General features: G+C 39.4%; 1 protein-coding gene across 1 annotated transcript in view; it reads left to right on the forward strand.

The window, feature by feature from the left end:
• Positions 1-26,331, forward strand: part of LOC129624644 (ATP-binding cassette sub-family C member 4-like) — a 182,120-nt gene that overhangs the window by 129,859 nt on the left and 25,930 nt on the right. The window contains exon 26 of the mRNA XM_055542797.1: positions 9,856-10,011. Within this exon, the coding sequence (XP_055398772.1) occupies positions 9,856-10,011 (156 nt within the window). The remainder of the gene's footprint in view (positions 1-9,855; positions 10,012-26,331) is intronic.

Here is a 26,331-nt window from a genome sequence, read left to right on the forward strand (position 1 = left end):
ACAAGGTGGTAGGAAGATCTTCCCCACCTACCTGTCCAGCACTGAGTCCTAACATGCTCACACCCTCTACACTCAGGTCATGTGTAGATTCTCCCAAAGCACCATGTCCTGCCTGCTTCCAGTGTGCATACACTCCCGCTCCACCTCAGAGACACTTCCCTTCTGTCGTCTGGATGGAGAAAGTCTCCTCATTTTCAGTCAACTCTAATGCATCTGCCTCTTCAGGCCCCTCTCTGTTTCCATAGCATCTTATATATTCTTTTAAGATAGGGCTTATAGTAGACCTGTGTTCACAGCAGACAAAAGTTGGAAGCAACCCAAGTGTCCATGATGAAAGTCACAGATGAATGGATAAACAAATATGGTATACCCTTACCATTAAATAATATGTAGCTTTAAAAAAGGAAAAAAATGACCATCGATGAACCTTGAGGTTATCATGACATATGAAATAAACCAGACACAAACGGATCCAATACCATATGATTCATTTTTTATGAGGTTCCTGGAGAAATCAAAGACAGAAAGTAGAATGATGGTCCCCAGTGACAGAGGGAAGAGAATGGGCTATTGTTGTTTAATAGGTACAGAATTTCAGTTTTACAAGGGAATATATGTTCTGAGGTTTGGTTATACAACAATGTGAATATACTTGATGCTATAATCACTTAATATAGGTAAATTAATAAATTTCATGTTACATGTTGATGGTGTTGTTCAGTCACTCAGTCATGTCTGACTCTCTATAACTCACATGGACTGCAGCACGCCAGGCTTCCCTGTCCATCACCACTTCCGGAGCTTGCTCAAACTCATTTTCATTGAGTCCGTGATGCCATCCAACCATCTCATCCTCTGTCATCCCCTTCTCCTCCTGCCTTCAATATTTCCCAACATCAGGGTCTTTTCTAATGAGTCAGCTCTTCCCATCAGGTGCCAAAGTATTGAAGCTTCAGCTGAAGCTTCAGCATTAGTCCTTCTAATGAATATTCAGGATTGATTTCCTTTAGGATTGACTGGTTTGATGTCCTTGAAGTCCAAGGAGTTCAAGATTCTTGACAGTCTTCTCCAACACCACAGTTCAAAAGCATCAGTTCTTTGGTGCTCAGCTTTCTTTATGGTCCAACTCTCACATCCATACATGACTACTAGAAAAACCATAGCTTTAAATATATGGACTTTTTCAGCAAAGTAATATCTCTGCTTTTTAATATGCTGCCTAGGTTGGTCATAAATTTTCTTCCAAGTAGCAAGTGTCTTTTAATTCCATGGCTGTAGTCACTATCTGCAGTGATTTTGGAGTCCAAGAAAATATAGTCTCTCACTGTTTCCATTGTTTCCTCATCTATTTGCTATGAAATGAGGGGGTTGGATGCCATGACCTTAGTTTTTTGAATGTTGAGTTTTAGCAGCTTTTTCACTCTCTTCTTTCACTTTCACCAAGAGGCTCTTTAGTTCCTCTTCACTTTCTGCCATAAGGGTTGTGTCATCTGCATATCTGAAGTTATTGTTATTTCTCCTGGCAATCTTGATTCCAGCTTGTGCTTCATCCATCTGGCATTTTGCATGAAGTACTTTGCATGTAAGTTAAAAAAACAGGGTTACAATATACAGCCTTGACATACTCCTTTCCCAAATTTGAACCAGTCTGTTGTTCCATGTCTGGTTCTAACTGTTGCTTCTTGACCGGTATACAGGTTTCTACATGTATTTTGCCACAATTAACATAAAAGATATAGCACCCTGTTATCCTTTGTAATTTTGAGTCTGTATCTCACAGAACCCTGAGGTTTAAGTTCAGGGAGCATCTTATTTTCATCCCTGTTCCCTAGAGAGTGGCATTACAGGTACAGAGAGGTTGCTGGGGACTACTGGCTAGGGGAGTAACACACACATGTGAACAACCAGTAACCAAAACATACTCACAAGACAACTGGGTAAGCAACAGATTACATTTAAATAACCACTCTTTAAAACTCTCCACCACAGACATACCTAGAAGTCTATAGCCGTGATATAATGAATGATAGCCTTGTAACATGAAAGAATAAACATTCAACTTAATGCCCCAAAGAGACTCAGGGAGCAGCTTCAGTTAGTCACTGAACAAAAGTTGGCTCCTAATTATTTCTAGTCTCACTGCAGGTCAGGAAGAAGGTGAGGACTTCTGTGTTTGGAAACATTAACCACAGTTCTTGATGCAGCCATGTCCCTGAGAGTACTGTAGGCAAATCAATGTTTGATTACTCATAGCTCTGTGTCCATCAGATTTCACCTTGTCAGTATAACTCCACTAATTTGTGTGTGTTTCTTCCAAAGCCATAAAATATGAATTATCTTAGAAACTTCATATATAGCTTAAGAACATAACAGTTTTGTATTCTTCCATCTTAAATCTCCCAAAATCATAGGACTATCTAAGATTCTAAAATGTTTGAGGAAACATTTAATTTGGAGACTGAATTAATAAATATGACAATCTGACTTTTGATCTGTGTCTTGGTCCACTCAGCATCACCATTAGCTTCACTTCTGTGTTGTGAGATGATACCCAGGCAGTGTGTTCTCGAAATGATTTCACTCCACCTGTGAACAACCCACGGAGAAGGCAATGGCACCCCACTCCAGTACTCTTGCCTGGAAAATCCATGGACAGAGGAGCCTGGTAGGCTGCAGTCCATGGGGTCGCTAAGAGTCGGGCACAACTGAGCGACTTCACTTTCATTTTTCACTTTCATGCATTGGAGAAGGAAATGGCAACCCACTCCAGTGTTCTTGCCTGGAGAATCCCAGGGGCGGGGAAGTCATCTATGGGGTCGCAAAGAGTCGGACACGACTGAAGCGACTTAGCAGCAGCAGCAGCAGTGTACAAGTCAGTTTTCCTTTCCTACTCACCTGTCCCAGCCCTGTCACTCCAGGACACCCCTTTGGTGTTGGCTTTGATTAAGAGAGGCTGCTGCAGGAGAGGGGAGGACTTGGGAGTGAGCCCACCCAGTAGAAGGGGTGCTCTATTGTCTTTCCGCCATGTCCTCTGCTGTCCTGATTCATGGAAGTTAAAGTTAATAGGAAAGAGTAGTTGGGTGCTATGCTGGTTTTAAATTCATGGAAGAAATACCAAGTAAATCTAAAGATCCAGAATGAGATAAATGCAACCCTAAGCTTCCTGGGTAGATTTTGAACTTGGGCTGCATTTCTCATTTAGATGATTTTTGGTTGATTTGATAATTTTAAAGAGTCCTGGGCAATTTTAAAGCATTTTCCATCTCTAGAGGTAGATTGATTTTGCTTTGTTATTTTTTTCTTGCTCAGAGGTATCACTTGAAATTTAACAGATGCTTGCTATAATGGGTAAAAATATTGGTTTCCTACATTTTCTCCTTTTTTTACATATTTTCTCAGTAACTCCTCCCCTCACTTCCAGTTTGTCCCACTTTCCCTCCAAGTTTCCTGACTCCTTGTGACTCAGACTGTGTTTCCAGGGTCAGTATCACCTGCATATCTTCGATCTTCTTATACAGAATCTCAGGCTCACCCAGACCACTTTCTCAGCATTGCATTTGAACAGGACCTTCCAAGAAAGTCCTTTCTCTCCCATAGACAGTTTTTGATGACACATAACCCATGATTTCCAAGAAATGTCCTTTGACAGTTTGAAACCAAACTCAGGAATCACCAAAATGCCTGCTGTGTTTGAGCATGAGGCTCTGGAATATTCTACAGCACTTAATACCCTATAGATTTATTTACTTTCATATTCTGCAAATCACACCCTTACATTATAATCCAATTCTGTGTGATCCCACTGCATTTGTTTGAATCCTTTCCATGGAGTCTGTCTTCATCATGGGCAGTTTTCATCCTGCTCCCGCCTTCCCCACATCAGCCTCTTGCAGGGACTAAAGGGATTTCCCACAGGCTCAGCCCTGCCTGGACCTGGAGTCAGAGCAGCCCCACCCAGCAGCATATATGTGTGGCTCTTTCACCACCTGATGGGATCCAAAATGAGTCTTGCTCCCCAAGCAGGGCAAGAGGTCTGTTTGGCCTGTTCCCCAGGCACAATGTACCCCACTTACCTGCAGGTTTCTCTCCCAGCCCAACTGTGGGTGCAGGTTCTTCCTGCAGACAGCCAGCCCACCTGACCTCACTTTCTCTGTTTTACCTACACAGAAGGACATCATAAAGTGTCAGGCCATCCAGGTGATAAGATAACCATCAGCAGATGGAAAAGAGGCCAACATATGTGGACTTGAGTCCCATCTTGTGACTTTTAGGCTCTGTTATTTCAGGTAGACTTAGTTGCCTGACACTTTAGGCATGGCCTTAGTTGCCAGGCTACTTAGATGGCCTGATACTTTTATCTTGTCCCTCTGTGTAGCTAAAACAGTGAAAGTGGGGAGAGGTGTAGATGCAGTTAAAGGAACATGTAGAACATAGAGATCTTATGACGGGAGAGTTGAAGCATAACATGAACATAAATGCATAAAATGTGATAGGTGGAACAAGAGGGATGACTTCACTGAGCAAAGAGGGTACCTGAGGTCAGGTGGGCTGGCTGTCATGAGTTTGAGCAAACTCTAGGAGTTAGTAATGGACAGGGAAGCCTGGCATGCTGCAGTCCATGGGGTCACAAAGTCAGACACGACTGAGCAACTGAACTGACTGACTGAAGTAATCTTATGCGGGCTTCCCAGGTAGCTCAGTGGTAAAGAATTCACCTACAATGCAGGAGACATAGGTTCAGTCTGTGGGTCAGAAAGATCTCCTGGAGAAGGAAATGGCTACCACTCTGATATTCTTGCCTGGGAAATCTCATGTACAGAGGAGCCTGGCGGGCTACAGTCCATGGGATCACAAAAGAGTCAGATACGACTTAGCAACTAAACAACAGTAACAACAACAACATAATTAAGGAAAGAATTTATTCTGTTTTTCAAAAGTAGCATAGCTGGCATTCAGGTACTGAATGTGGTCCTTAAAATGAGGAATTGAGTCATGAAGCATTGCAGGGGAAGAATCTTCAGGGCTTGGCACTACACTGGACTTTGGGAAAACTGGAAGTAAGGTAGACATTTTGAGCATATGAGCCTGGGAAAGAAGTAATGAGATTAGAGTGGGGAAGTCAGAGGAAGTGGCTGTTTTGTGTGGGCCATTGGGTGTTGATCATGTTAGGTTTGGTATATGAAGAGAGATCTAGATGCAAATATCTAAGAAGTTAGTGTGATCATCAGAAACCAACACCTCTGTGGTCTGGGAAAACAGCAAGGGGCCATCACAAAGCAGCTAAAATAAGATTGTCTCCAAATATCTTTTTGTTAGGAATGCAAACTTATTCATGCTGGTGACACTCTGCATGGCCAATTGGTAAAACACATTGATGACCTGGGAAAGACTTGAGACTATAGTTTTGATTACTGAATGGTAGAAATAGCCAGAGCCTAGTTTTCGTTGAGCAGCCTTTTTCTTACTCTCCTCACTGGGGTTTGGAGCTCACAGTCCTTTTGTTGTGAGCAGCCTGTGGTGCCCCTGAGAATCTTGGCCATTTACCAACAGTTTGTTCCTGTTTGCACAGGTGAATCAGTTTTAGTGGAACTGAGAGTGTGGAAACATACATTCTCATAGACACAGTTCTCACCTGTGTCCTGATTTGTGTTGATTTATATATGGGAACAGCCAGAAATACAGACATACCTGGTTTGATTGTGCCTCACAGATAGTGCTTTAAAAAAAAAAAAAAAGTGCATTCATGGCAGCCCTGCATCGAGGAAATGGATCAGCACCATTTTTCCTACAGCATTTGCTCAGTTTGTATCTCTCACATTTGGTGATTCTTGCAATATTGCAAACTTTTTTGTTTTGCTTTTGTTGTGGTGATCTGAAATTTCATGTTACTATAACCCAATAAAGTCTCAGATAGTGGTTAGTGTTTTTAGAACAATAAAGTATTTGAAAATTAAGGTATGCACATTGTAGACATAATGTAGACTATAATATAGTGTCAATATTGTGATATTTATATTATTGAGGTGGTCTGGAACCAACTCTGCAATATCTTTGAGGTCTGTGTGTACACAGAGCACATGAGTTTTATATATATATATATATATATATATATATATATACACACACACACACACATATATATATCCATACATACCCTAGACCTGCCTATGTACAGAAACTGGTCCAGCTATATTATATAAATTAGGGTATAATATAAGATACAAAATGGCCTCAAACATAATAAAATTAGGTAAACCCTCTTTTCTTACATTTAACCTCTGTAATGATAAATTATTTTTTGAAATGCCATGCCTGATTTTGCAGACTATGATTCAATACTTTGGAGATATTCAAGTGAGAAAATATGAAAGGTTCTGAGCATGGGCATTCTGATAACAGTGCTCAGAAAAATTTAGTTCTCTGTTCAAATCCAAGAGTTTTAAAAATTTACTGAGTTAATTGACAAATGATTGAATGCATGTCTTACACCCCTCATCGATTCCAAATCCCTAAATAGAGAAATTGAAATCGTCTCTTGGGAAGTTCCCACCAGGAGATTTGCAGTTGAGCAAGCTCATTGGTCAGGGAAAAAAAAAAGTCTCTGCATACATATTGAATGCACACAGTTAAAAGCCAGTCTTTACAGTATAGTTTTATTCCCCACCAACATTTTTACCTGTATTATACAGATTCTTTAATCTTACTGTTAGTACACTTAATTTTTCTCTGCTTTTTAAAAAAATCTTTAAATTTTATATTATAGTTGATTAACAGTGGTGTGTTAGCTCAATGTGTACAGCAGAGTGATTGAGTTATACATGTGTGTAATCTTTTTCAAATTCTTTTCCATTTAGATTATTACATAGCATTGAGCAGAGCTGCCTGTGATATACAGTAGGCTCTTGTTGGTTGTCCATTTTAAATATAGCGGTGTGTACATGTCAGTCCCAAACTCACTATCTCTGTTTTGGTTTTATTTTTTTATTTTTTATTTTTTTAAATTTTATTTTATTTTTAAACTTAACATAACTGTATTAGATTTGCCAAATATCAAAATGAATCCGGCACAGGTATACATGTGTTCCCCATCCTGAACCCTCCTCCCTCCTCCCTCCCCATTCCATCCCTCTGGGTCATCCCAGTGCACCAGCCCCAAGCATCCAGTATCGTGCTTTGAACCTGGACTGGCAACTCATTTCATACATGATATTTTACATGTTTCAATGCCATTCTCCCAAATCTTCCCACCCTCTCCCTCTCCCACAGAGTCCATAAGACTGTTCTATACATCAGTGTCTCTTTTGCTGTCTCGTACACAGGGTTATCGTTACCATCTTTCTAAATTCCATATATATGTGTTAGTATACTGTATTGGTGTTTTTCTTTCTGGCTTACTTCACTCTGTATAATAGGCTCCAGTTTCATCCACCTCATTAGAACTGATTCAAATGTATTCTTTTTAATGGCTGAATAATACTCCATTGTGTTTATGTACCACAGCTTTCTTATCCATTCATCTGCTGATGGACATCTAGGTTGCTTCCATGTCCTGGCTATTATAAAAAGTGCTACGTTGAACACTGGGGTACTCGTGTCTCTTTCCCTTCTGGTTTTCTCAGTGTGTATGCCCAGCAGTGGGATTGCTGGATCATAAGGCAGGTCTATTTCCAGTTTTTTAAGGAATCTCCACACTGTTCTCCATAGTGAATGTACTAGTTTGCATTCCCACCAACAGTGTAAGAGGGTTCCCTTTTCTCCACACCCTCTCCAGCATTTATTATTTGTAGACTTTTGGATCGCAGCCATTCTGACTGGTGTGAAATGGTACCTCATAGTGGTTTTGATTTGCATTTCTCTGATAATGAGTGATGTTGAGCATCTTTTCATGTGTTTGTTAGCCATCTGGATGTCTTCTTTGGAGAAATGTCTATTTAGTTCTTTGGCCCATTTTTTGATTGGGTCATTTATTTTTCTGGAGTTGAGCTGTAGGAGTTGCTTGTATATTCTCGAGATTAGTTGTTTGTCAGTTGCTTCATTTGCTATTATCTTCTCCCATTCTGAAGGCTGTCTTTTCACCTTGCTAATAGTTTCCTTTGATGTGCAGAAGCTTTTAAGGTTAATTAGGTCCCATTTGTTTATTTTTGCTTTTATTTCCAATATTTTGGGAGGTGGGTCATAGAGGATCCTGCTGTGATGTATGTCAGAGAGTGTTTTGCCTATGTTCTCCTCTAGGAGTTTTATAGTTTCTGGTCTTACATTTAGATCTTTAATCCATTTTGAGTTTATTTTTGTGTATGGTGTTAGAAAGTGTTCTAGTTTCATTCTTTTACAAGTGGTTGACCAGAGTTCCCAGCACCACTTGTTAAAGAGATTGTCTTTAATCCATTGTATATTCTTGCCTCCTTTGTCGAAGATAAGGTGTCCATATGTGCGTGGATTTATCTCTGGGCTTTCTATTTTGTTCCATTGATCTATATTTCTGTCTTTGTGCCAGTACCATACTGTCTTGATAACTGTGGCTTTGTAGTAGAGCCTGAAGTCGGGTAGGTTGATTCCTCCAGTTCCATTCTTCTTTCTCAAGATCGCTTTGGCTATTCGAGGTTTTTTGTTTTTCCATACAAATTGTGAAATTATTTGTTCTAGCTCTGTGAAGAATGCTGTTGGTAGCTTGATAGGGATTGCATTGAATCTATAGATTGCTTTGTGTAGTATACTCATTTTCACTATATTGATTCTTCCAATCCATGAACATGGTATATTTCTCCATCTGTTAGTGTCCTCTTTGATTTCTTTCACCAGTGTTTTATAGTTTTCTATATATAGGTCTTTAGATTCTTTAAGTAGATATATTCCTAAGTATTTTATTCTTTCCGTTGCAATGGTGAATGGAATTGTTTCCTTAATTTCTCTTTCTGTTTTCTCATTATTAGTGTATAGGAATGCAAGGGATTTCTGTGTGTTGATTTTATATCCTGCAACTTTACTATAGTCATTGATTAGTTCTAGTAATTTTCTGGTGGAATCTTTAGGGTTTTCTATGTAGAGGATTTGTTTTGGTTTTAATAACTAGACTGACACTTGACATGTATCTTTCCAAGATTCAGTTGTAAGTATTAATTTGTTATAAAATGCCTTTTGAACTGCTCAAATGAAAGGCCCCATATAAATGGCAAACATTGTGTTGTTGTTGACTCATTATGTGTATTCTGTCTATTGGCCACTGTCTTTTAAGACACTAAGAACTGCATTTCATAATTTTAAGGTGTTTCCTTTCAAGATAGAATATAATCAAAATATTTAACAAAAGTGATTTATTTTGTCTACCAAAGAATAATTCCTCTTAAATAACAGATCCCTGAAGAAGTGAGTATTTGGTTATGTATCACACTTCTGACTAGACTTGACATCTCTGTACAATTACCCATATAATTCTAAAAGTCAAAATACCCAGACAAGTAGGGATAAAGCTAATTTATAAGCTGATTTCTTATGGACCACTTAGAAGACTGCTGTTTTTTCACTTCTAATGTATTGACTCTATTAGTTTTAACTTGTCTTGTGACTATGGGGTCCCAACCAGGGGACAGTTGTCAATGTCTGAAATTTTTGGTTGCCATAGTTTGTGGGGTGCTTTTGGTATCCAGTGGGTAGAGTCCATGGCTACTGTTAACCCTCCAGAAATATACAGGGTAGTCCCCCATCCCCTCAATAAAATATCAATAGTGCCATCCATGTTTGAGAAACTTAGAGTCTACTCTTTATATAGAACTTTCTAAAATCATTTTCAGCAATCGGATTTTCTGCTAGGTTGGTTGCATACTGTTAATTCTTAATCCTTCCTGGATCACTTCACAGGTTGGCTTCGTGGGAAGAACGGGAGCTGGAAAAAGTTCCCTCATCGCTGCCCTTCTTAGATTGTCAGAGCCTGAAGGTAAAATTCTAATTGATGGCATCTGGACAACTGAAATTGGACTTCACGATTTAAGGAAGAAAATGACAGTTGCACCTCAGGTTTGCACATCAGAGTATTCTCACATGTTCTTTTTATGAGGCACTTGATTTAATTGCTTTTAATTTGAATTTTTTTTTCCAAATTGCATGAAAGGTTGACCCTTTTTCTCCCAATAGAGAGATAGAATTTTGATGTAGGAAATAAAACCACCTTTTCAAGGGTGATTATCTCGCTGGAGGACTTTCTGTGAAACTGTGGGGCTTTGAAAATTATAGGGTATATAGATGCTTTGGGGAGTCTTTTAGAATTCAGCTATTAGTAAATTATTTTAACCAGGGAGGCAGTACAGAATAATGACTTAGAACAGGGGACTTGGAATTCCCTCTTTGTGTACCTCAGTTTTTTCTCCCTTACAAGGCCGCTAACAGTCCAACTCATTGAGCTGTTGTGAGGGCTAAACGGGCCAGTGCATGTGCGGTGCTTCATGTAGACCCCTTATATGGTGGTTGTGATGGTGAAGCTTTGAATTGATCTCTTCCTGGGCTCTGATTCTGTTTTCCTTTGTTCTGATTCTTTGTTTTTGTTTGTTTCATGTGGGTTTGTTTTTGATTTGTTGTTTTTGTTCTTCTTGCTAAAGAAATATGATTTTTAGGGAGTGTTTTAGAGGCTGGATTATATAAATATGCACAATAGAAACTCCTGAAAGTTAAAAATAGTATTATCATCAGTTCAGTTCAGTACAGTTGCTCAGTTGTGTCCAGCTCTTTGCGACCCCAGGGACTGCAGCATGCCAGGCTTTCCCGTCCATCACCAATATCCGGAGCTTGCTCAAACTCATGTTAATCAAGTCAGTGATGCCATACAACCATCTTAACCTCTGTCATCCCCTTCTCCTCCTGCTTTCAATCTTTCCCAGCATCAGGGTCTTTTCAAGTGAGTCAGTTCTTTGCATCATGTGGCCAAAGTATTGGAGTTTCAGCTTCAACATCAGTCCTTCCAATGAATATTCAGGACTGATTTCCTTTAGGATAGGCGATTCAATCTCCTTGCAGTCCAACAGACTCTCAAGAGTCTTCTCCAATACCACAGTTCAAAAGCATCCATTCTTTGGTGCTCAGCTCTCTTTATAGTCCAACTCTCACATCTATACATGACTACTGGAAAAACCACAGCTTTGATTAGATGGACCTTTGTTGGCAAAGTAATGTTTCTACTTTTTAATATGCTATCTAAGTTGGTCATAACTTTTCATCCAAGGAGCAAGCTTCTTTTAATTTCATGGCTGTAATCACCATCTGCAGTGATTTTGGAGCCCAAGGAAACAAAGTCTCTCACTGTTTCCATTGTTTCTCCTATCTATTTGCCATGAAGTGATGGGGCCAGATGCCATGATCTTAGTTTTCTGAATGTTGAGTTTTAAGCCAACTTTTTCACTCTCCTCTTTCACTTTCATCAAGAGGCTCTTTATTTCTTCTTCCCTTTCTGCCATAAGGGTGGAGTTATCTGCATATCTGAGGTTATTGATATTTCTCCCAGCAATCTTGATTCCAGCTTGTGCTTCATCCTGGCCAGCATTTTGCATGATGTACTGTGCCTATAAGTTAAATAATCAGGGTGACAATAAACTGCCTTGATGTGCTTTTTTCCTGATTTAGAACCAGTCTGTTGTTCCAGGTACAGTACTAACCATTGCTTCTTGACCTGCATACAGATTTCTCAGGAGGCAGATCAGGTGATCTGGTATTCTCATCTCTGTAAGAATTTTCCACAGTTTGTTGTGATCCACACAGTCAAAGGCTTTGGCATAGTCAGAAAAGCATAAGTAGATATTTTTCTGCAGCTCTCTTGCTTTTCCGATGATCCAGCATATGTTGGCAATTTGATCTCTGGTTCCTCTGCCTTTTCTAAATCCAGCTTGAATATCTGGAAATTCATGGTTCACATACTGTTGAAGCCTGGCTTGGAGAATTTTGAGGATTTCTTTACTAGTGTGTGAGATGAGTGCAATTGTACAGTAGTTTGAACTTTCTTTGGCATTGCCTTTCTTTGGGATTGGAATGAAAACTGACCTTTTCCAGTCCTGTGTACTCAGCATATAAGTTAAATAAGCAGAGTGACAATATACAGCCTTGACATACTCCTTTCCCAATTTGGAACCAGAATTATCATATGATACTGCAATTCTATTTTAGGATATAAACCCCAAATATTCAAAGCAGGGTCATGAGTAGATCTCTCTATATATATGTGTTCATAGCAACGTTATTCACAATAGCAAAAATATGGAGTCACCTAAGGTCCCATTCGGAGAAGGCAATGGCACCCCACTCCAGTACTCTTGCCTGGAAAATCCCATGGATGGAGGAGCCTGGTGGGCTGCAGTCCATGGGGTCGCTAAGAGTCGGACATGACTGAACTACTTCACTTTCACTTTTCACTTTCATGCATTGGAGAAGGAAATGGCAATCCACTCCAGTGTTCTTGCCTGGAGAATCCCAGGGACGGGGAAGCCTAGTGGGCTGCTGTCTATGGGGTCTCTCAGAGTCGGACACAACTGAAGTGACTTAGCAGCAGCAAGGTCCCATTGACAGATAACTGGAAAAACAAAAAAATGGTTGCTGCTGCTGCTGCTGCTAAGTCACTTCAGCCATGTCTGACTCTGCTATATATATATATATATATATATATATATATATGTGTGTGTGTGTGTCTGTGTGTGTGTGTGTGTGTATACACACACACATACACATACACACACACACACCATGGAATATAGTTCAGCCTTATAAAGGAAGCCAATTCTGACACATGCTACAATACAGGTGAACCTTGAGGAAACTATGTTAAGTGAAATAAGCCAGTCACAGATGATAATTGCTGTATAATTCTATTAATATGAAGTACCCAGATTAGTCAGTTCATAGAGACGGGAAGAATGGTGGGTGCCCGGATTTGCAGGGAGGGGAGTTGTTTAATGGCTATAGAGTTTCACTTGTGCAAAATGGATGGAGTCTGTGGCTAGATGGTGGTGATGGCTGTACAATAATGGGAGTGTATTTAATACTACTGAAATGTACACTTAAAAGTCATTAAGATGGTAAATATTATGTGTTGTTGAGTGACTAAGTCATGTCTGATTTTTTTGCACCACATGGACTATAACCTACCAGGCTCCTCTGTCCATTGGATTTTCCAATCAAGAATACTGGAGTGCATTGCCATTTCCTTCTCCAGAGCTCCTCAACCCAGTGGTCAAACCGACATCTCCTGCATTGCAGGCATTGGCAGGCAGATTTTTTACTGCTAAGCCACACTGTTTTGCCACAGTTTAAAAACAATTTTTTAAAAGATATCCCTTTCAGGAAAAATGGGAAAAATTTTTCAGCACCTGTAACCCTTATATTTAAAGATTTCCTCTGGCTACCAGATTTATGACTTAGTAGTTTCAGTAGAATGCAAGGAGTTTAGATTCCCAAGTTTTGATTGTACCAATCTCTGAAATAAATCAAATGAGACTAGTTAGCAGAAATAGTGGACGTGTCTAAGTCCTTTTATATCCTCAGATGAAAGAATCTATAAAGGTGCCTGCGTTATTTTTAATATCTCTTAATTTAAAAAAAAAAAGGTTATATGCTTGTGTATATAAGAAAACTTTATCAATAAAGAAAAACATGGGATGATTCTTGGCCCTGCTGGTAATATTTGGAATCACATCTGAGCAAAGACTAAACATCCCTCGACATCACCAGTTTTTGGTCCTGTTCTATCAGTCTCCACCCTACTTTTGATCATGCTCTGTGTACACACTCCGGAGGAGGAGGAGAACATGATTACAAAGCAGTGCTAAACTTTGTATTCAGGTAAATAATGATCACCAACCATTATAACTACAAAACTTATTACATGCCTTTGTCTCCAAGGCACAGTGTTGTTTGATTAAAGAGAGAGTTTCTGGAGAGACCCTACTGCCGGGAGCCAGCACAGGAGTTCCCACCCATGACAAAGGTCATGAGGAGCGGCCTGATATGCAAAGGCGAGTCAGGACTTAAGGGGCCCCCTGGACCTGCTTGAGCATCTACCCCCAAAACCAGAATCTGTCTGTTTTGCTGTTTTGCAACTTTCACCAACTCCTCTGACATTAACGGGGGGCTATCCCCGACCACCTTTCCCTGAAGGAAATCAACTTAGAGCTCTAGTTAATTAGCCTCCTGGGCATAGTAGGAGTGTTTCAATCCAAACCCCTCAGATGGCTCTCTAACTTGCCTGACAGGTTTATCTGGACTCCTACAGCTACGCATACGATTGTTTACAGCCTCCCAACTGCGAGAGGCATGGGAAGCTTAAGATATTCAAATAATATAGAGCCTCTCAGAGAGTTAGAAGTTATTAGAATAGAACTGGTGGAGGATTTCATTGTTGAGCCAACGCTTGCTGCCAAGTTTCCACGTCCCCTGTATTGTGTCCTTGGGAGTATAATTAATATAGTTGATATATAGAAAAAATAAGTAGTGGCCTTGATGTTAACAACTTTAGACCCTTAAGGTAATAAATTCTTTCCTTGTTATAAGCCCACTGCACCTTTGCCCTATAGGAATGCAACTTTATCTAACACTTTTGGTGGATGGCGACAAACTTTAAAATAATTACTCTTAGAAAAAACAAGTTTTCTGGTTAACTAACCTTTATCAGAACAAAGAGTCATAAAATGTTAATAGGCCTCCTGGCCAGAAGATGATGTAAATCACCTAAAGCATTTGTATAGGATAAGTTTACAGAAAAGAAAGCCTGGTCTCGATAAGGATCAAGGACTGCCAACTTTGCATGACTTTACACCCCCTATTATCCTCTATGCACAACTTAAGGTATATAAGCTCCCTTTAAAAATAAACCTACGGGCCTTGCTCATTAGGCTTGGTCTCCCCTTGTCGTTCTTTCTTCCTTTTCTCTCCTTTTCTTCTCTGTTCTTCCTTCAGGATGACTGATTGAAGTGTGGGGGCTCTCTGAGACCACTTACCTGCCTGGGCTTCTAAGACCCACTCGAGAAGGTGCCTAAGGTGGGGCACCTTCAGCTATTCAAGAGGGCGCCTGCGGCCTCCGTGGTCAGAGCAAGTTCGGTGTCATGAACTTTATTGGTTTCCCACATAAACCAGTCAGATCAAGCCTCTGTCTCTCCCCTTTTGCTATTCTTTCACCAAAGCCGTCCTCCTGAAGATATTCCTGGATCCAACCGGGGCTGGACCCCGGTACCCTGCAATGTGAAAGGTCTCAGAAAATCATACAGAAGGAAGTCAGGGATAGAATGTTTAAGAGTTTAGACCAAATGTTACCATGACCCACATTTTAATTCCTGCTCTGCCTCTTACAACTATTGAGACTTGATGAAGTCACTCGGTTTCCAAACTTCAGACTCCTTATCCTTAAACTAGATCTAGGAATTACTGCTGCACAGATGTGTTGTGAAGATGTAGCTGGGTGAGAAAATGTTTGTGTTCCATGTCTGGTTCTTGAGAATGCTCAGTCAGTAGTAATTATCATTATTCTTAAGGATTGGGGCACTGGACTTTCAGAGATTGTTTCTACTTAAATAAAAAGAGTAATACATTCTGAAACAATTTTGCTTTTCAATTTCTATTTATGTTTTTTTGTGTGATTTTCTTTATATTTATTGGTTATAAACCAAATTATTTATATAAGTTTAAACAGTAAAGCAAAAAATAAAAACCAGAAAAACACCCCCCACCAACCCAACACACACAATAGGAGTTTTGGGGAAAAGTAAAACAGAAAAATATGTCTAACCTCTTTTCTATGAGGAACAAGAGGAGAGAATATCACGTTTAATTTCATTTTGATTTCATATTCCCTTCCCACCAGCTTCTTTCCTGACCACCACCCTGTACACACTCTTACTTTCCAGTCCCCCACCAAGACCTCTGGCCTTTTTTTCAGCCCTCCCCACATTCTTGACTATTGTCTCCCTGTCCTTGAGGACAGGGCCTGTGTCCCTCATTTCTGTTGTTCCAGTGCTTGTTGCAGACTCTGACAAGCTACACGGGTATTAGTAATATTTTCAAAAGTTTGTGGAATCCCTAACAGGTTTTAGCCTTTATCCCTACCATGTCCTAGCTAATCCTCACAATCCTCCTGTTTTCCTTATCTGACAGATTTAAAAATCATGACATGTGAGTTTAGGGCATCCTTGGTGACTCAGCAGTAAAGAATCTTCCTGCCAGTGCAGAGACGTGGGTTTGATCCCTGGGTTGGGAAGATTCCCTGGAGAAGGAAATGGCACCCCACTCCAGTATTCTTGCCTGAGAAATCCCATGGACAGAGGAGCCTGACAGCTACAGTCCATGGGGTTGCGAAAGAGTCATACACGACTTAGTGATTAAACAACAACAACCGTGAGCTTAACCCACTGCCCAGGTAAGCAGCAAGCAGTGAAGTCAGGGTTTGAATTCTGTGTATGTCTGTTTATTTTTTTTTTTAAGTTGAAGTATGGTTCTTTACAGTGTTTCAAATGTTCAACAAAGTGATTCAATTTTATATATGTGTGTGTATGTATGTGTGTGAGTAAGTATATTCTTTTTCATTCTCTTTTCCATTATAGGTTATTACAAAATACTGAGTATAGTTACCTGTGCTATACAATAGATCCTTGTTCATTTTTTTTTATATACAGTAGTATGTATCTGTTAATCACAAATTCCTGATTTATCCCTTCCTCCTGCTTTGCCCTTTGGTAATATAGTTTGTTTTCTATGTTGGTGAGCTTATTTCTGTTTTATAAATAAGTTCATTTATATCATCTTTTTTAGATTCTACATATAAGTGATATCATACTACATTTGTCTTTCTCTGACTTACCTGGTATGATAATCTCTAGGTCCATCCATGTTACTACAAATTGCATTATTTCATTCTTCTTTATGACTGAGTAATATTCTATGTGTATGTCTTTGTGTGTATATACTGTGTATGTATATATAAATATAGTGTGTGTGTATATATATATATATACACATATATATAGTGCTATATATATGTATATATATATGCATACTACTTGTAAGCACTACTTAACAAGACATGGAAGCAACCTAAATATACATTGACAGATGAACTGATAAAAAGGTGCTTTTATCAGTTGAACGGATAAAGAGATGCTTAATGTCTTATAAACACTACTTAAGACATGGAAACAACTGATTTATCAGTTCATCTGTCAATGGACAATTAGGTTGCTTCCATGTCTTGTAAGTAGTGCTGCTGTGAACATCGAGGAACATGTATCTTTTGAATTAGAGTTTTTGTCTTTTCTGGATACGTGGCCAGGAGTGGGTTTGCTGGGTCATATGATAACTCTTATTTTTGTTTTTTTTTTTTTAAAGAAACTTCCATACTGTTTTCCACAATGTACCAATTTACATTCCCAATTTACCAACAGTGTATAAGGGTCCTTTTTTCTCCATACCTCCTTCACTATTTATTTTTTGTAGGCTTTTTAATGATGGCCATTCTGTCTGATGTGAGGCAATACCTCATTGTAGTTTGGATTTGCATTTATCTAATAATTAGTGATATTGAGCATCTTTTCATGTCCCTCTTGGCCATGTGTATTTATTATTTGGAGAAATTTCTTCTTAGGTCTTCTGTCTATTTTTTGATTGAGCAGTTTGTTTTTTTGATATTGAGATTTATAAGCTATTATATATACAGACATCTGTTGCACTTCTCTGCATTATCAGCAAGAAAACAGAAAGAGAAATTAAGGGAAATACCCATTTATCATTGCGTGAGAAAATGAACTAAAAGAATCTGAGAATAAACCTATTTAAAGAGGCAAAAGAAAACTGTAAGACACTGATTAAAGAAATTAAAGACAACGTGAACAGATGTAAAGATATACCATGTTCTTAAATTGGAAGTTTCAATATTGTTAAAATGACCATACTAGTCAAGGTACCCTACAAATTGAGTGCAATTCCTATCAAGTTAACAATAATATTTTTCATAAAACAAGAACAAAAAAAAATTAAAATTTTTATGGAAACACAGAAAACCTTGAATACTAGAAACAGTCTTTAGAAATAAGAACAGACCTGGAGGAATCACACGCTGTGACTTGATACCATACTACAAAAGCTACTTTAATGAAAACAGTATGATAATGGCACAGAAATCAGACATATAGATTAGTGAAATAGGATAGAAAGTTCAGAAATAAACCCCCACACTTATGGTCAATTAATCTAAGACAAAGAAGGTGAGACTATATAATACAATGGATAAATGCCAGTCTCTCTAATAAGTGATGCTGGGAAATCTGGACACAACATGTAGAAGAATGAAATTAGAACATTCTATAACACCATATACAAAAATAAACTTAAAATGAATTAAAGACCTAAATGTAAGACCAGGTACTACAAAACTCCTAGAGGAAAATGCAGGCAGAATACTATTTGACATAAATCACAGCGATATTTTCTTGGTTCCATCTCCTACAGTAAAGGAAACAAAAGCAAAAATAGACAAATGAGGCCTAATTAAATTCAAAAGCTTTTGCACAGCAAAGGGAACCATAAACAAAACAAAAAACAACCTATGGAACGACAGAAAATACTTACAAATGATGTGACCAACAAGGAATCAATTTACAAAATATATAAGCAAGGTTCAAATTTGAGGAGATTCCCAACTCCAGAACCTGAGTAGCTAACTGTTCTATTAGTGACTTCAACATGCTGTTGACTGTGATCCACAGTAAAACTGCTTTGTATTATGATTTCATGCTTGTGCAAAAGTCTCTCTCTCACACACACATACACACACATACAGACACACACACGAGAAACAAAAATTTTATGAAACAATGTTATTATTGAACTGTGCTCCAATATTTTCTATTATATATGTTCTATTTTAGTTCATACAAAAACAAAATGATGGTCACAAGCCCAAAATTGATATCATGATCCACTGACTGCACCTGCAGTTTCCAAACATGGCTCCTCATTGTCATCCCGTTGGACTGGGCTTCACTGGTCCATGTTAGCATCACTTTAGGAGCTTCATTGATGTTTCAGGTTCTCACAGCAGAGCCTATTTTCCAGTAATGGAATTAGGGCTCAGGGAGATTTGTAACATACTCTGAACCAAATAGCTAATAATCTGTAGAATCAGAATTTAGAATTGTCCTTTTTAAAAAATATGTTTGTTGAATGATATTCTCATCAGATATTTTCCCATTTTTTCCTACCAACCCACTAAAAAGGATTCCCCTAACCATAACAAATATGAATACGTATAAAGCAAAACTGGAAGATACTACTCCTAATGTTATGTCTGTTATTTGGACAGTATCTGTTCAGAAACAGGTTTATTCACTTATGCACCATGGACTAATAAGTGTCAGGGAAAGATACTCAAAATCTCACTCCTCCCCAGCCAAGAGCCCTTTCTCTTTACAATGTCTAGCTGGCTGTGGAGGTGGAGAAAATCTGTTGGTTTGGTTAACTAAGTTACTTGTTTAAGTACTAATAGGAAGCAATGATGCCTGTGTTTCAATATCCTGATTTAGGGAACCTGGGAAGCTGAGAGCAGACTCTGTAGAGGGGGGAGCTGTTTCTGTGAGTTGCCCCATTAGGTGATCCAGGCCTGCATCATCCTACTTGGTTCCCCGCTCCCTGTGATCCTGGGAGCAGCAGTGAGCTTCCAGTGTCACCTCTCTCTCCCCCAGGCTCACCCCCATCACTGTTGACTCCACCATGAGCAGGTCAGAAGTGAGGGAGGTGTGACATCATCAAGGACCTGCATAGGAACCAGAGGCAGGGGAGTGGTGACATAGACCATCAGTCCTGGAGTCTGGTAGGGAACTTTCAGAGACAAATACTGTATTCTCAAGAAAGTACTCCTCACTTTGTGCTCACAGTTTCAGGAAAAAGCAAAAATGAAACTGTTTCCTAAATAATTTCCTTAAACAGAACAGGTAGATGAAGTGTATGTATCCTTTGTGCTCACAACCTGAAGTATTTAGTTAAGTATGCCCCCCATAAAGAATATCAAGGGGAGATTATATTCTGGAGTAGCTGCTTATCTGAAAGGATGTGGAAAATGGATTTCAGAACCTCTTCAGATGATTCTCTGCACCGAGAGCCCCTCATGCTGTTGGCACAAAGGAAATATTTTCAGTTTAAGAGGGATTCCATACACATTCAGTATTTATGTTTGCACTGCAAGTGTTGGCACAGATCAGCAGCCATCATCTTTATCATGATTAATCAGATTCATTTTTATATTTAATACTTTTTTTTTTAATCAAAGCAAAAACTTGGTAGTTTTTAAACAGGCCTCTCTGCTCTTTCTTATTTCCATTCTGTGAGTTTTCTGCAGTAGGTCGAAGGTGAACTAGAGCTGTCTCTCTGACTTCTCTGTGATTACTTGGCTTTATTTCCATTTTTTCTTGTTGAGAAAAAGAAAATAGGTGGATGTACTATACATTTCCTTACTGTTGTTAAGATATACAGCTGGAATCTAGACTAATGCAGTTGGCCCTTTGTTCCTGACACTGAAGCCTCCATTAAATCCCATGGAACTGCTTCCTGGAGCCCCTGAAGGAGGACTTTATGGGACTTAAATTCTTTTTCATTTCTTGGAAAAGAATGTTTTTGTCTGAATATGGGTGATGATTATAGCTGCTTTCCTCATAGCTCAGTTGGTAGAGAATCCACCTGCAATGGAGGAGACCCCGGTTCGATTCCTGGATCAGGAAGATCCCTGGAGAAGGGATACGCTACCCAATCCAGTATTCTTGGGCTTTCCTATGGCTTAGCTGGTAAAGAATCCAACTGCATTGTGGGAGACCTGGGTTCTATCCCTGAGTTGGGAAGATCCCATGGAGAAGGGAAAGGGTACCCACTCCAGTATTCTGGCCTAAAGAATTCCATGGACTGTATAGTCCATGGGGTCGCAAAGAGTCAGATATGACTGAGTGACCTTTACTCACTTTATGGGTGATGATCAGTTCATTCAGAGGGTTTAAGATTAAAAAAGAAGAAAAAGAAAACAAGATTAAAGCAACTTCATGTGATTCCCACATTCTTGAAAGAGAGACACTCAGTTCAGTTCAGTTCAGTCACTCAGTCGTGTCCGACCCTTTGCGACCCCATGAATCACAGCATGCCAGGCCTCTCTGTCCATCACCAACTCCCGGAGTTCACCCAGACTCACGTCCATTGAGTCAGTGATGCCATCCAGCCATCTCATCCTCTATCGTCCCCTTCTCCTCCTGCCCCCAATCACTCCCAGCATCAGAGTCTTTTCCAATGAGTTAACTCTTCGCATGAGGTGGCCAAAGTACTGGAGTTTCAGCTTTAGCATCATTCTGAGAGGGTAACAGGCAGGAAGGCCAGGGGTCTCCAAATGGAGGAAATAGCCTGCAAGTGTCAGACATTTTTCTCTCTCTTAAGCTGCAGGAGGAAACAAACTAGCAATATTTTTTTCCTTCTCTATACAAATTTAAAGAGAGGTTTCTCTTAAAATACTGTGTTGCCATAATGACACCTGGTTTCTCCTGAAGTTAGCTATTCTTGAGCCTAGAGATAACCAATGCCTTTTTCTTATGGAAATGTTTGTCTTAAGCTATGCTAATGTACTACGCCTTTACCCCAAACTCTGTCTCCAATTCGGTTCCGCCTCTTGGCCCAAAACCTACTTGACAAACCAGTATGTTATACTCAGATATTGTTCCCCTAATCTATGTAAATGAAACTATTTGTATGGTGGTCTGCCCTTCTTTAAGATTCAAGTTAATTATTTGATGGCCCAAGATAAACCATTTGGTGCCATTCTAAATTTTAAGACATTCCTTTCTTTCATTAACAGACTGCTAGTGACTATATAACATCCAGCTGAAGACTAGCAGGGGGGTACTCTTTCTGCCCTCTTCTGATGCCTATGTCAGAAGCTTTCTCTATCTCCTTTATACTTTAATAAAACTTTATTACACAAAAGCTCTGAGCAATCAAGCCTTGTCTCTGGCCCCGGATTGAATTCTTCTCCTCCGGGAGCCAAGAATCCTGGTGTATTCGCGTGATTCAACAACAACCTTTCAATTCCTTCCAAAGAAATCCCAGGGCTGATCTCCTTCAGAATGGACTGGTTGGATCTCCTTGCAGTCCAAGGGACTCTCAAAAGTCTTCTCCAACACCACACTTCAAAAGCATCAATTCTTCAGCGCTCAGCCTTCTTCACAGTCCAACTCTCACATCCATACATGACCACAGGAAAAACCATAGCCTTGACTAGACGAACCTTTGTTGGCAAAGTAATGTCTCTGCTTTTGAATATGCTATCTAGGTTGGTCATAACTTTCCTTCCAAGGAGTAAGCGTCTTTTAATTTCATGGCTGCAATCACCATCTGCAGTGATTTTGGAGGCCCCAAAAAATAAAGTCTGACACTGTTTCCACTGTTTCCCCATCTATTTCCCATGAAGCGATGGGACCCGATGCCGTGATCTTCGTTTTCTGAATGTTGAGCTTTAAGCCAACTTTTTCACTCTACCCCTTAAATAAGGTGCTCAGATTAGAAATGAGAACGTAGCCTTTCTACTCAGATTAGAAATGAGAACATAGCCTTTATACATTTTACAAAGGAAGCCGCAGTGGTAGATACGCTTGAAAATATACTTTAGTGGAATGCAGTTTCCTGATTTGGGACTGACATCATCAGGGTACAGTGCTGGGCTTCATCTGCTTTGTTTGTAACCACTTGTATGTTTTTTGCCTTCATCCCAGGTCGTTTTAAGCCTCTGAAGGCTAGTGGTTAGGTTTCTTTGTAAGATAATGAGAGGTTCGTCTTCTAGCACCCTCTACAAAAGGTCTAGTATGATCACTGTACTACATTAAATGTTCTGATTCAGAGTAGCCATTTTTGGGTCACACACTGTCTTGCCACTCATATGGTTCACTAGACCCAGGGTAGATAAGGCGCCACTGGGGAAGCTAGAAGAAGACTTGAAGAGCTGTGGGGACTACAGAAAGTTTTATTCTCTCTGGGCAGCAGCAGCCAGGAGTCTTCAAAGACTACTGATATACTAAAACAGACAAAAGTGGCCCATCACCAAGTGGGTGCTCAGGCCCTGTACTACCAATGTCAGTAGTATGGTGTTTTACAGAACACAAGGTAAGAGGTGGGGAGAGAGTGGGGCAGGAGAGCCTGAGTGATGCCGTGTTGTCAGTTAATTTCTCTACGCACATCCAATATGAACTTGTATTATATTAGTAACAAAGGAAACAATTACTATGTAATATAGCACAAATGATAAATTTAAATAGTGTAAACTTTAAACCATGATAAAAAACAGTTTTGAATCTAATGCTCCACTTAAAATATTATATTGAATAAGTGTCTGTTTTCCTGACTCTGTGGTGCCAGTTGTGCAAGAGTGTGCTCAGTCGTGTCCAGTGGACTTTGTGACCCCATGGACTGTACCCCGTCAGGCTCCTCTGTCTATGGGATTCTCCAGGGAAGAGTACTGGATAGCTGTTCCCTTCTCCAGGGGATTTTCCTGACTCAAGGATCCAATCCATGTCTCCTACATTGTGGATTCTTTACCTGTTGTGCTGCTTACTCTTATTATATGAGGTTTAATTGTGTACCTTCAGAAAAAATGCAAGAGACAATAAACAGTGTATATTTACATGTAGGTTGTGTGTCCTACCATAAATCTCTACACTGTTCTGCCTGCACTTATTTATAATATTAATTTCTTAACTTTATTGCTTAGAGGTGGGTAATTTAATAATATCTATCAGAAATGATCATTCATTTGACCCTTATTTGCCCTTGCGGTATATGTTTACTGTGGGCACATTTAATACCTTTTGAAGATAATGGTTTCTTATTTGGCAAATGTTGGAAGTAGAATGAGTAGAAACTGAAATGAACACTATTCATACAACACTGACATATTAATCAGATTGATCAAAAATTGCCTGCCAGCTTTAAAGAAAAATATAACTTCAATCAGTTAAACTTTTATTTAGTCATTCTTTTTATTCAGCAAGTTTCAATTAAAACTTTACTGATTTTGAAATGTCTTAGCAAAGAGAAATAGTCTTATTTACTAAACTATATCTTCCATTTAATACTGCAAAATAAACATTCATAATTCTCAATATATCCTTTTAGATTGATGGTAGAGACTTGAGTGGGGACCATTATTACAATGGGAAATGCTTAGTTTCTGTTTTTTGTATGACATTCAGCAGTGGTTTGGTGATAATTAGCAGAACCTCCTTAAGGCCTACATAGTGTCTGAGGGCTCTGATGAAAGCTCAGTCTGAAGCAGCTGCAGGCGCTGGTCAGGGGCTCAGAAGTGAGGGACTCCTCTTTCTGCAAAGAATCCTGCTTTAGTCCTCTAGTCTTTAAAGAACTTCATCCCCTTCAAAGAGTGTTCCCAAGAGAAGAAGGTGAGGAAGGTGACAATAAAAAAAGGTTCTAATTATGTAATTGGTGACTGAGTTTTAAATGAGGACACTGTGCCTGGTCTCCTGAATCACCAAAACTGCCCTTCACAAATGTGCTAATACTGTGACACTTTTCATTGTTTAAGGAAGGAAGAAAGGTCTTTAAAAAATAAGCTGAGGTGGGAGGGGGGGTTCAGGATGGGGAACACGTGTATACCCGTAGCAGATTCATGTTGATGTATGGCAAAACCAATACAATATTGTAAAGTAAAAAAAAATAAAAATAAAATATAAAAAAATAAAAATGATAAATAATAAGAACTTAAAAAAATAATAAGCTGATTTTTTTCATAGACTATCTTAGATAGCACTTTAATAGACTATATTTTGAAAACCAGGTGGATGCTTCATACCTTAGACGTCTTAACAGGATGTGAATTTGCTTTATGAGAGGAACCTGAGAGAAAAAGTGTTCAGGTCGTGTAAGCCAGGATGGGCAAAGAAGCATTCTTGTCATCATTGTAAGCAGAGAGACCCCATCTCACTTTTCCCAATTGAGCTCAAAGCTGGTTACTTAAGCTGGCCTTTTTCAAGCCCTTTATCTCCTCAAACAGAAATGCTTGAAGAGTCTCTTGTTTTGGGCCCCAGAGTAAAATCCTGCCATAGTTTAGAGCCTTGGAGGGAAGGTGGAAAAGAGTCAGAGGAAAGGGAGGAATATCACAGACCAGTCTCCTCTCTACTGGCGACGTCATTTGTGTAAATCTAATGGAAACAGCTAAAGGAAGAGAAATTGCCTGCATGTCGCAATCTTACAAAGAATAAAAAGTTTTCTAAAAATCTGAAGTAGAATGATGATTATTCCCTGACAAGGAACTCTCACCATTGCTTAGATGGTTATTTAGTCTTTGGTCCTAAATTCCGGAGTTTTAAAGGAGGCCTTAAATGTGGTTCTTGTGATTTTTCAGTTCAATTCAGTAACCATTTTGAAACATCCTGTGACCAGTGATTTTCAGTGCTTTAGAAGCATATTGGCTGCTTGCTCAACAATGTGCAAATGTAGCTCCCCTTATAATGTCTTTTTAATTTTGGATTCTACTTAGGGGTACATCTTTTTTTTGATGGCCTACCATGTGTTTTCTGCATCCATTTCTCTCTTACAAGACTTAAAACTAAGACAATAGGGAAAGACGAGGTGGGAGGCGCTCCGAGTGACATTCTTCTTCATGGTTGGAGTGAAGAAATATCTATATTCATTTTCCTTCTCAGGCTTTTGTGAAATGATGAGGAACAGAACAGCTCTAAGGCCAGGCAGGAATTGAACATGGTGATTCTGACCAGTTCCCGGGCACTTGTGGAAGAATCAAGTCTCCTCTTATTCCTACACGTGTGCATCCCATTGTTCTGCCCCCTTTGTTGAAAAGAGCCAGTTGGGCTCTTCTCTGCTGCTCATATTCTGTGTCCTCGCTTACTAGAGACTTCCATAAGAAACTTAAATGGCCTACATGAGCTTATGTACAAGATTCTCTCTTAAACACAGAAAGAAAGAAAAGAAAGAAAATCAAGTCGCTCAGTCAATGTCCAACTCTTTGTGACCCCATGGACTGTAGCCTGCCAGGCTTCTCCATCCATGGGATATTCCAAGCAAGAACACTGGAGTGGGATGTTATTTCCTTCTCCAGGGGATCTACCCAACCCAGGAATTGAACCCAGATCTCCCATATTGCAGGCAGACTCTTAACATCTGAGCCACAAGAAGAGGGATGCATTTCCAGAGGAATTTACCTGTGGCTCCTCCTAAAATAGATAAATAAGAGGAGCTATTAAATTAAAATAATATTATTATGATACAGGTCACAGTGGGTTTTAGGTCCTCCTGGCTTTGAAGTTAGTAACGAGGCTCTCTGAG

This window comes from Bubalus kerabau, chromosome 12 (assembly GCF_029407905.1).
Source record: "Bubalus kerabau isolate K-KA32 ecotype Philippines breed swamp buffalo chromosome 12, PCC_UOA_SB_1v2, whole genome shotgun sequence".
Classification (NCBI taxonomy): Eukaryota; Metazoa; Chordata; class Mammalia; order Artiodactyla; family Bovidae; genus Bubalus; species Bubalus kerabau.